At 40.2% G+C, this 12248-nt stretch overlaps 1 protein-coding gene across 1 annotated transcript in view; it reads left to right on the top strand.

The window, feature by feature from the left end:
• NCBP3 (nuclear cap binding subunit 3) overlaps nucleotides 1–11438 on the top strand; it is a 33214-nt gene extending 21776 nt beyond the window's left edge. The window contains exons 8-14 of the mRNA XM_060647003.3: nucleotides 2746–2845; nucleotides 3139–3242; nucleotides 5023–5320; nucleotides 6858–7012; nucleotides 8491–8652; nucleotides 9687–9849; nucleotides 10315–11438. Coding sequence (XP_060502986.1) covers nucleotides 2746–2845; nucleotides 3139–3242; nucleotides 5023–5320; nucleotides 6858–7012; nucleotides 8491–8652; nucleotides 9687–9849; nucleotides 10315–10423 — 1091 coding nt within the window. The 3' untranslated portion in view covers nucleotides 10424–11438. The remainder of the gene's footprint in view (nucleotides 1–2745; nucleotides 2846–3138; nucleotides 3243–5022; nucleotides 5321–6857; nucleotides 7013–8490; nucleotides 8653–9686; nucleotides 9850–10314) is intronic.
• The last annotated feature ends 810 nt before the right edge of the window (nucleotides 11439–12248 follow it).

Here is a 12248-nt window from a genome sequence, read left to right on the forward strand (position 1 = left end):
TTTTTAAGGTTTATTCATTTCTCAGAGACAGAGACAGGGCGTGAGTGAGTGAGGGGCAGAGAGAGAGGGAGACACAGAATCTGAAGCCGGCTCCAGGCTCCGAGCTGTCAGCACAGAGCCCGATGTGGGGCTGGAACTCATGAACTGTGAGATCATGACCTGAGATGGAGTTGGAGGTTTAACCAACTGAGCCACCCAGGCGCCCCCCTGAAAACATTTTTAAATTATACTTTTAAATTTATCACAGCAGTGTCCTCCTGGACATTGCTAATAGTGCCATTCAGCTCTAATTCTCTAAGGAGTCCAATTAAAAGCCTCTTAAATTTTTTAATGTTTTTATTTATTTTTGAGAGAGAGAAAGAGAGTGTGCATGTGAGCATGTGGGGGCGAGGGGTAGAGAGAGGAAGATGGAGGATCCAAAGCGGGCTCTGTGTGGACAGCCGAGAACCTGATGTGGGACTCGAACTCACCAACTGCAAGATCATGACCTCAGCCGAAGTTAGGCGCTTAACCAACTAAGCCACTCAGTCGTGCCAAGCCTTTTAAGTTTGCAAGTCTCTTTATGCACAGTGATTTTGGTGTACATTAAAATATGTAAGAATTTTGAATATGGAGTACTCTGGTTTGTTTTTCTTGACTGAGACATATTTTAAGAGTATAGGCTTGGAGTGCCTAGGTGGCTCAGTCAGTTAAGAATCCGACTCTTGATCTCACCTCAGGTCTTGATCTCAGGGTCGTGAGTTCAAGCCCCATGTTGGGCTCTGCACTGGACATGGAGCCTAGTTTAAAAAAAAAAAACAAAACTGGGGCACCTGGGTGGCTCAGTTGGTTAAGCATCCGACTTCGGCTCAGGTCATGATCTCACGGTTTGTGGGTTTGAGCCCCGCATCGGGCTCTGTGCTGACAGCTCAGAGCCTGGAGCCTGCTTCTGATTCTGTGTCTCCCTCTCTCTCTGCCCCTCCCCTGCTCACGCTGTCTCTGTCTGTCTCTGAAGAAAAAAATAAATGTAAAAACAAAAAAATTTAAAAAAAAAAGTATTGGCTCATTATTTTATCGACTCTGCCTCAGTGTTGGTTTGTCTGTTACCTCCTCATGATTAAATCAGGTTGTGCGTGTTCGCAAGAGTACCACAGAAGTGCTGCTGTTATCATTTTCAGTGCATCGTGTCAGGAGGCACATGATATTTATTTGTCCCATTTCTGGAGGTGTTAACTTTTCTCACTTGGTTAAAGTAATGATTGTCAGGTTTCTCCTGTTTTTCCATTTGTAAATCTAAAATTTGTAGGGAGGTACTTTGAGATTATGTGAACTGCTTTCTGCTCATCATACTTCCAATTATCACCCATTGAGGACTTTTTAATTCTACATTTCTTTATGAGTTGGCATTCTGCTACAAGGAAGAACTTTCTTTTTGTACCCATTTGTTTATTTACTTACATCAGTTTAGACTCATGAGTCTTATTCAGTGGTTTATCATTCATTCGTATCATTTGTTTGCTTTACAAATGTTCTTGAGTTGGGCCAGAGGAGTCCCTTCAAGTTACGTTATTTTGACATGCCTCCATGATTCTTTGAGCAATTTCTTACTTTGTGGCCCAGTGAAACATGTTGTTTTCCCAGACTCAACTTGTACTTTTCCTGTCCCAGATCTGGAATCAGCCATTTCTCCAAGGAGCTGGTGGGCATGTCTTTCTGAAGGGTGTACATACTAGCTTGTGCCACTGTTTACTTGTAGTACTGGATGGATACATTCGCACTGGTTTTCATCCTTTGCAGTCAGTGAGTGCCCTAGGAGCCATCAGAGATGTTTATGTTATGAAAGTTATGTTATGTTATGTTTATGGTGAAAACATCAGAGATGTTTATGTTATGAAAGCCATCAGAGATGTTTATGTTATGAAAGATCACTGCCCACTTTTTCTTTCTGTTAACTGGCATTTTAACTTGACAGAAGTGATCTTTTCTGTGTTCATTTGAGTGGCTTATTGGAGTGCATTCTAGATAAATGGTGCTAGGCTATTTTCTTTAAGCCATTTTGAGGAACATAACAATAAATTAGAAAAACTGGTTTACCAAATATATGGAATTATGTATAATCTGTTTCTTTAATACTTAGATTCTGTGTTATGGTGTTGTCATTCAGAAACAAATACCTTTCGGGGGACCAGTAAAAAAGCTACCTCATCTAGAAAGCCTTTTAGTTTTTGAACAGCTCTAGTGACTGAAGTTCTCCTATGCTTCTTGGAACCTTGTATGCTGTGTTGTTGTTTTTAATAGTATTTTCTCTGTGAGGTCAGTCAGCTCCTTAACAACAGCTTAACCTCATTCATCTCTGTTTTTTGCCCCACCCCCTGAACACTGCAGTGCTTTTATAGGCACTGAGAGTGAATGTTTGTAGTGCATCTTTCCCTTTTATTGGCAAATTGTGCTGATGTGATCCCAGCTACAGAAAACATTTTTTTTACCTTTATTTATTTTTGAGAGAGAGAGAGCAAGTGCGAGCGAGCGGGGGAAGGGGTGGAAGAGGGAGACACAGAATCCAAAGCAGGCTCCAGGCTCTGAGCTGTTAGCATAGAGCCAGACGTGGAGCCCGAACTCACAAACCGTGAGATCATGACCTGAGCCGAAGTCAGACGCTCAACCAACTGAGCCACCCAGGCTCCCCGGCAGACATTTTTTTAAACCATTCAACATTGTCTTCACACCAGTGGGAAATCCTGGGTAACTGTTGTAATTAATTTTTAGATGACAAAAAGGAACTTGGAGCAGCCAGAAGAAGTCAGTATTACATGAAATACGGGAATCCAAATTACGGAGGCATGAAAGGAATTCTTAGTAATTCTTGGTGAGTCCAAAACTTTAAAATACAGTAGTTTAAATAGTACTTAAGGTTTCCTTAATCCTTCAGTTGGTCTTCTGCAGTGCAGTGTCAGTGCCATGTGTGGACTTGAAGGAAGACAAGAAGGAGTCAGGATTCTTAACTGTGGTAAATGGTATGAAAGGCTGAGTTACAGTTTCATGTAAAATGTCTCTGTTTCAGTACCTAACATTTCATCAGTGTATAGTTGAATTCAATTAGTGGATTTCAGAGTCCTTCTTGTTGGTTTTTGATCATGTGCTTATTTTGGAACGTTGCAGGAAGCGAAGGTATCATTCCCGTCGCATTCAGCGGGATGTGATCAAGAAGAGAGCCCTGATTGGGGATGACGTTGGCTTGACGTCCTATAAACACCGACATTCCGGTAGTTGCCTGCTCAGCTCTTGGGTAGACACATGTTTGGCTCCCGAAATCATATTCTTATTCTTAATACAGTCTTTTAAGGTTCCAAACTTTATCATCCTCTCTTCCTTGCCCTCACCCTCTGCCAACATATAGGAAAGTAAGTCAAGTCACAATTAATTTTAAATTGCCCATACAAAAGAGGTCAAATGATTTTATGAAAGCTGTTCTAACAAAAAAAGGCCAAATGTGACATAGGAAAAAATGAAAATTTTTTGTAAGAATCTAATTTTTCTACTATTAATATCAAAAGCTGAATGAAAAAAATTTATCAGATGACTTGATTTTATTTTTTTGTCTGATGATGAAAATAGGCTGCTGTGTCTGGTGTTTTATGCTTATTGGCTCATGCACACGAATGCCTCAGCTAAATGAGATACCATGACCTGGGTTTCATTTCGTTTGTTCGTTTGTTCCTTCCTTTCTTTCTTTGGTGCTTATTATAGAAGAACCATTTTCATTATGTTTTATAAAGATTTGTTTTTATTTTGAATCTAAAGATGTGAAATCTTCTACATGCTTTGAGAACTAAGTTAGCATACAAACATGGGATAACATGCATACATGTTTATCATTGTGACAGGGACAAGGAGAGGTGAAGTCTATCGTTTTTATTTTATGTGTATATCCAAAATTGTATATTTGAAATCTGCATCTTAAAAATGCACATACTTTTCTATTACACCGTTATAGGCTTCTAATTTCAGTTACTCTAAGATATTTTTATAATCTTTATGTATATATTACTAAAGAAATTAAAAAGCAAATTGCCCATAATTCTAGCACTCTAATATAACAACTGATTTAATTTTACATTTTTCCTATTTGTCTCTTCATAATAAATATAATCGCTACGAACATATATTTTATAGTCCTCCACTTATGAGCATCTTCTCATGAACTTTGAAGTTAGAATTCATTTTCATTGTTCACAGTGGTTATGTGCTATAAAGTCACTGTGACAATTGATATAGTGAATACTAAACCATTCAGAGACTCTGGTCACACCATTTCCATCAGCTGATCAATATATAACCTTGTCTGATGTGTGTTTCTGTTTAAAGACATTTAATACATATTATTGATTCATTAACATTGGGCTCACGGCCAACAGCACTTTAACTCATGTTTGAACAAAGCTTATTTAACACGTATTTTCTCTATAAGGCATATCACAGCTTTCTTGAGCTTAGAAACACTAGACAGCTTTGGAACTACACTTGGAAGCCCTTTTCAACAGTGAAATCACCAACAAAAGCCTCAAAAATATGAAAAACATGACACTTAATAGTCTGCAAAAAGGATACTTGTGTATAGTATGAGACCTGAACCATGAAGGCAGAGTGTTGCCTCGTTTGACCTCAGCTGGGAATATGCCTGTCTGGTTTTTTTGCCATTCTGCATGTGTCCACAAATGATCATGAAAGCACTGTGAGTGTGGATTTTGGAGTTACAAATAAATTTGGCAGATTTGCAAATATAGAACTCATGAATAACGACAGTCGACTAGATTGTAGGTAATTTTATAATATCCGTCAGCTTGCTAGATCATACTTTACCTAGCCATTTTTCTGTTGTAGATATCGGAATGGCAACTGGGTTGGCACTAATGTAGATAATGCTCCAGTAAGATCTCAGGCGTGGGAACCCCACCTTTTTAAAAAAGGCCACCAGTGTAGAGCAGAAAATCAGATTTGTTAGTTTTAATACTTTTCCTAATGTTTCTTGGTTAAATTTCTTAGGACTAGTAAATGTTCCGGAGGAACCCATTGAAGAGGAGGAAGAGGAGGAGGAGGAGGAGGAGGAAGACCAGGACATGGATGCAGATGACAGAGTGGTGGTAGAGTACCACGAGGAGCTCCCAGCTCTCAAGCAGACCCGGGAGCGGAGCACATCGAGGCAGTCCAGTGCCAGCAGTTCAGACTCCGATGAAATGGACTATGATCTAGAACTGAAAATGATTTCCACTCCTTCACCAAAGAAAAGCATGAAAATGACCATGTACGCTGATGAAGTGGAATCTCAGTTGAAAAATATTAGGTAAAAGCCTTTTCTTTTTATCAATGCGAGCTTTTAATTTGATTTTTTTAATTAAAAATTTTTTTTTATGTTTATTTATTTTTGAGAGAGAGAAGGAGGGGCAGAGAGAGAGGGAGACAGAGGATCTGAGACAGGCTCTGCACTGATAGCACAGAGACCGATGTGGGGCTCGAACTCACAAACCGCGAGATCATGACCTGAGCTGAAGTCAGACACTCAGCTGACTGAGCCATTCGCTTTTAATTTGATTTTAAATACTAATTCCTAACTTCCTCTTAGCTCCTCTTAATTTTATAGTCACTTTTATCTGTTCTAATTTCAGTCTTATGAAGAATTTGAATAAAAGCATCCATTTGTTTCTTTAAATACACAATTGATTCCTTGTTATAAAAATGTTAGTATATTAAGTGAAAATCACCCATGGTTTCAATCTCTCCTAAAATAGCGACTAAGCAATTGAATGAATAATTTTATGTGTATACATAACACACGGAGAAATATATTTCTTCAAAAATGAAGTTGGATTTATATTGTTTTACAGTGTGCTTTTTCCATTTCATATATTATATATACAACTCTGTTATTTTTCACCCAGATGTAGTCCATTGTTTGAAAGGAGCATGATTTATTTAACCGGTCCCTTATTGATGGACATTTAGGTTTCTATCTTCTTACTGTTGCACTAATTAAATTTCTTGAATTCCAGTTATTGTACAAAACAATATGTGTGTTTAAAAATGTGGTGTTGCTAAATATCTTTCCAGAAGGGTTTTACTCACTTTATAACCTACTACTTATATACTTGCCAAACTTATCACTCTCTACTTTTTGCTAATTTTGTGGGCCAAAAAAAAAAAAAAAAAAAAAAAAATTTATTTTAATGTGTATTTCTTTGATGACTAGTGGGGATGAGCAGATTCCTGAGGGCAGATGTACAGCTCAAAGGGTTGGTTGGGGTCTAGAGTTGCTCTCCCTAAGTGTACTTGGTGGTGTGTTTGGGGAAAGGAAAAACAGTTCAATCTGGTTTGTTTGTATGACTTTGTTCACATCCTTATTTTTAGTTTTTAGAGAACTTTCCAGTGTTGAATGCTGTCAGAATAATGCTGGTGCATGGTAGCAGATGTCTTTGACAGAGAAGTCTGCTCTTTAAAGAAAGAGATTATAGATCCTCTTGTATCTTGACTACTGTGAAATCACAGCCTGCATGAACAGAGATCCCTGAGCGCTTTGCAGGCCTTACTTAATGTTTGTCTCAGAAGGGAGGGAACTTGTAATTATACATTCTGTGATAGTTTACAGGTATCATTTGTGGAAACCACCCTGGAAAACTCAGGAACCTATTTGCCCTGACTAGTCTCTCTGTAGCAAGCTGATCATGATTTTTATAAGCAAATAATTATTGGTGTATGGTATTTGTGAGTGAATATTTGGTATATTAAATTTGGTATCTTAAGTTTTCTCCAAAGTATATGAGATTGTTGCATAGGCGTTGTCCCACAGTTGAAGTTGGTTAATTGTGCCTTTTTTTTTTTTTAAGGAACTCCATGAGGGCAGATACTGTATCCACAAGCAATATCAAAAACCGAATCGGTAACAAGTTACCGACTGAGAAATTTGTAGATGTCCGACATCTGTTAGATGAAAAACGTCAGCACACACGTCCACGGCCACCAGGCAGCAATACTAAATCAGGTAGTATTCATTTGCATTTCTCAGCTTCATTCTGAGCTCCAGAAAGTGAATTCAGGCAGAGATAAGTCCTTGGTTAAAACATTGCCATTAGTGAACTGATTTAGTTATCCTGCTTCATCACTTCTAAATTTTTGGTTAGGCATTGGAACCTTAAGACATGGAACATAATCATACTTTTACAATACTGGCTTTCAATATTTTTGTCCCAAACAATTATTTTGCTCTGAATGTCATTGATATACTTCATACATAAGGATAATAGAAATTGGGTTGTTGTGTAAATGGTTAAGAATTTGAACTAGATAGTATGTATGTGCAAATACACATAGAGTGGGTACTTGGGCATGCCTGCTGTGTGCCAGGGGTAGGTGCTGGGAGTGTTAGAATCTTTGGAGGGTCTGCCGAGTCATCCTAGGACTCAGATGTAGTAACGTGAGTGTGCATATTCAGGTAATCCCACCCCACAGCAGAGTGTAAGTATTCTCATAGGTCTGTAAGCAGTGGGCAGTGGGCACACGGAGGGAGGGAGTCTACTGAGGGAATTGTGGAAGGCTTCTCGGAGGAAGTGGCTTTAGTGCAAGGCCTTGGTAGCAGTGGTGTGGGATCTCAGTTGGCAAACCTAGTTTTTTGATGTGGGAGATAACCTAATCTTATATCTATTTTAGAAAGATAATTTTGTGGCCAGGTAGGGTAGGGTAGAGATTTAAATAAGTAACAAGGACCTGAACTAGATCAGGGAAAGTAGAGACGGAATGGATGAGAACATCAAACTTTGTGAAGATAGAAGACTCAGCATTGGGAAGAAGGGAGCAAAGGGAAAGGAGCCAAAGGGCTCAGCCCTGAGGAACCAGAAAGTTGGGAATGCTGCTCTGTGAGACAATTAGCAGGATGGGTAAAAACCCCAATGACTTGCGAATAAACCTATTGTTGCTGCTGCTGCTGCGTATTGTTAGAGGGAACTCAACAGGACAGACTTCGGAGGGATGGGAGGGAGGAAAAGCAAATTTGATTTGGAATATCTTCTCTTGATCCTTTGGGTTTTAGCCATCTTGTTACATTTATTGTTAAATGTAATAAGTTTATTAAAAATTCCTTATATGTTCAAAGACTGTGGCTTCTGCCCTCAGGGAACTTATAGTATTGTTAGCTGAGATGTTTGGAAATTCTTTGGTATACTTGGTTCTACTAAAAACAAAAAAACAAAAACAAAAAACCCAAACAGCTGATTCTGCCTCAGAAATTCCTTTCTGGAGCAGTCAGCTGAGAGGCTTTTTTTCCATTGAAAGCCCCTATGTCTGCACTTTCCTAGGGGAATCCAGACTGATTACACAGAAGAATTTTAGAAGCTTGATTTTGTCAGGCTCTTTGTCCTCCTTTGGGGAGATTTGGCACTAGGTCCTGTCGAGATCTCAGGTTGACAGTATGAATAACAAAGCACACAAGCTTGGTCACAGTAATACTTTTTTTTCTTCTTCTAGATATACGCCAGCGGTTAGGAAAAAGACCATATTCTCCAGAAAAGGCTTTTAGTAGTAACCCAGTCTTTCGGAGAGAGCCTTTTTCTGATGTACATAGTAGACTGGGTGTTCCCAGGCAAGATGTTAAAGGCCTCTACTCTGATACTCGGGAGAAGAAATCAGGTTGGTAACACTTAAAACTGAAGGAGATAGGAATTGGGTAAGAGCAGACTATAGCATAGAAATACTTTGTTAGTTGAAGGCAGGAAATAGCATATGTCAAAATTAAATTATTTTTCCTCTTCTGTTATAGTCATTGTCATAATTGTAATAATAACAGTATAGGAAATGTAGAAAATAGAAAAAAACAAAACCAGCCTTGGTTCTTTCTGTTTAGCACAAATACTTTTTAGTCTTAAGTCTCCATTAAAGTCTTTGTCCATATACATAACCTGCTTTCTTCATTTTATTGTGATCATTTTTCCACATTGTTAAGTTCTTTTTTTTTTTTTTTTAATATTTTTAATGTTCATTTTTGAGAGAGAGCGTGAGCAGGGGAGGGACAGAGAGAGGGGGACAGCTGTGCTGACAGCAGAGAGCCTGATGCGGGGCTGGAACTCATGAACCGTGAGATCACGACCTGAGCCGAAGTCAGAGGCTTAACTGACCGAGCCACCCCGGTGCCCCACATGTTGTTAAAATTCTTTATAAATAAAATGTTTAATTGCCTTATAGTATGCTATGAAATTCTAAACGCATATTTCTCTATTGTGAGATATTAATAAAGTATATTTTAAAAATGAATAGATATTGGGCCAAATCTCTGAAAGTTTACAGTGTAGCAGGTCCCTCACTTTGCAGAATTTATAGCTGGGAATGATCTGGGAATGGCCCGCTCCCGGCAGAATGAAGCTCTACACTGAATGGTGAGTCTCACCAGGGAGGGGAGATGTAGCATAAGTAGCCTTGCAGGTGATTCTGATACGCATATGGGAGGCACATGTCCCTAGCTGTGAGAGTCTCCCATTGGGTCCAGATCCCTCACTTTGCAGGCAGGGGACTATAGCCAGGGAAAGGAGATAACCTTCCCAGCACTGCACAAAGGTTCCAAGAGCCACAGACCCCCTCCCCCGTGTTTCTTGCACATTAGGTTGTTGGCAGTGCCCCTGCTTCTCAGCATTGACCACCAAAACTGAAATGCCTTCTCACCCAAACAGGTAGTTTATGGACTCGCTTAGGATCTGCACCCAAGACCAAAGAAAAGAACACGAAGAAGGTGGATCACAGAACACCGGGCACTGAGGAAGACGACTCTGAGCTGCAAAGGGCATGGGGGGCTCTGATAAAGGAGAAAGAACAGTCTCGCCAAAAGAAGAGCCGGTTAGATAACTTACCATCTCTCCAGATTGAAGTTAGTCGGGAAAGCAGCTCTGGTTCAGAGGCAGAGTCCTGATGCCCTTGGGGCCAATGGCAGCTGCCCTAAAGTCTGACATTCTCGTGCAGGGTGGGGTGCACAGTAGGAACCTTCCCTCCCTCCCCCTGCAGGAGTTGGCGCCTCTCCTGCTCTTACACAGTCACCCTCAGCTCTTGCTACTTCAGCAAGACATATTAAGAATGTGACGTGTTTTGAAGGGCATCTATCTTTTGCTGCAGAGTTAGAGTTCTGGGCCCTCAACTTTTTTCCCACTATCCCACAAGCTTTACCCTTTGAGGAAAGGCAGCCCTCCAGATTTTGTAGACGTTTTTCTTAATATTTTTAACATTGTGTCTTTTAAAGAAATGTTTTACACAGTTCATCCAAAGAGCAGAGAACTGAACTTCTCACTATTGCCTTGGCCCTGACAGCTGTTACCAGCACCCTTTTCCCAAGAAAAGTCAATTCCCAGGTGCTTATTGGACAGCCTTCGAGGGGGAAGATGAGGGAAGCTGCCAGCTCACCCTTCCAGGACCCTAGTGTCGGGGCCGAATCTCATGGACCTGACTACAGAGGTGCACCAGTGCCGCCCAGGTAGATAAGAGATGCAGCGTCGATCGTGCTTCCATTCCTTCCTGGGAATTTCTGTTAGGGGCCTCTTCGTAGCAATCAGCTTGAAGTGAAGATCAAGTTCAGTGCTGTGGGATTTTTAGGAACAAAAAACTGTGACTTCTGGATTTGGGGTGGACTTTTGTGCTAGGGGTGGGGTCATGGGTTAATGTTGAACAATTTTTAAGTCTGTATTATGTTTAAAAATATTAATGATTTAAAAGTTAAAATTTTTAATTTTTATATGTGAAAATACTTCCTGTTGGCTACAAGGGAAGCTCAAGTGGTGTCTTATGTGTGCTGTTAAATATATATTATATACTTTGGAAGAAGGCAAAGAGAGGAGTCTCATTATTTTTAAATGATCCTAATTGTATAGTCTGTCTGTTGTATATAGAATTCAACTTGTTTTTTGGCCACTGTAGGAAAAAAAAATCCATCCATCAGAGATGGGGTCCTGTTGTTTATTATCACTTCAGAAGTGATACGTTGGTATTTATTCTATTTCCAAGTTCTGGCACCTGAAGTTATCTTTAAAACTGGCTAATAAGATCATAGTTATGGAAATTTTAGTTTGCTTATTTCTTGTTTATTTCTAAACTCCTTTCAGATTGTTTTAAAGGCAGTAGATTATTTTGTCTTCCTGTTTGATCTCTATCTTGAAGTATTTAATGTTTATATTCCTTTGCAGGCTTAAAAATAGTGTTTCTCTTCAGTTCACTAGAATTTAGGAGTTAGAGATTATAAACCTTTGTCCCTTTGTGATGTCACAGCTCTTCACCTGTCTGGCGTGTTTCAGTACCTAGTGTAGCCCTGGATTCTAGAGATCTTTACTTGTGGCTGAGCTGATGGTCGCATTGATAGTTGATTACAGTATGGTATGATTGAATGCAGAATGCTGCTGCTAATAAAGAAAATAAAGGGCTGTGGGACTTAAGAGCTGCAACAGTTGTACTGTACCATGTTTTGTTGGTTAATGTGCTTTTTTCACTCCCTTTAGAAAGATCGGAGCCTGTAACTATTGTATGTTTCTGCTTCCTGATAGGATTCTGGGAAAGAGATGGTTCTCTGCCAGTTGAGACCTAATGTTTCTGAAGTTTCTCAGCTATTTTGGTCCTGTGAAGCACACAGCTGAAAGCCAGGTTCTTGAGAAGGGGCAAGGTTTAGGGAGTTGGTAGAATGAGAAGGACAAGGACCTGAGAGTCAGAGACCCGGGTGCCAACTCCTGGTTCTGTCCACGGGCCTGGGCCTCAGTTTTCCCATCTAGCAACTGAATGGGCTGGTACCACAGCTTCTGACTTCATTGGTGCATCTCTGTGGTGTTTTTACTCTTCCTGAAGCAATGGTTGTGGTGGGCTGGCCAGCCCTGGTTTCTGTTACAGGTGTGGGGTAGGTCAAAGAGACAGTTGAGGGTTGTGACACCATGAGGTTGTGGACAAGGATTCACCCCCATCCCTTTTCCATTACAGTCTGTGGGTCTTCAAGCATGACAAAGATGTCCTTGTGGTCAGGGTCCTAACTGATGTGGTCTCAGCAGTGTTCAAGAAATGCCCTTCTTTATGCTTCTGTGTTTCCCAGTCATGACCTTTTCCACCAGTAGTTCAGGCCCATCTGTCCCATGACCTTAAGCCCTTGCCAGTCTCCTTTAAGAGATCAGGGAAGGCTTTCTGGGAGGGTGGTGGTGGTGTGTAGTGAAAACTGGACTTTTGATCTAACCAAGAAAAATGCCCGCTTGAGCAGCCTTGCAGTCCTTACA

This window comes from Panthera onca, chromosome E1, assembly GCF_046562875.1.
Source record: "Panthera onca isolate mPanOnc1 chromosome E1, mPanOnc1 haplotype 2, whole genome shotgun sequence".
Lineage (NCBI taxonomy): Eukaryota > Metazoa > Chordata > Mammalia > Carnivora > Felidae > Panthera > Panthera onca.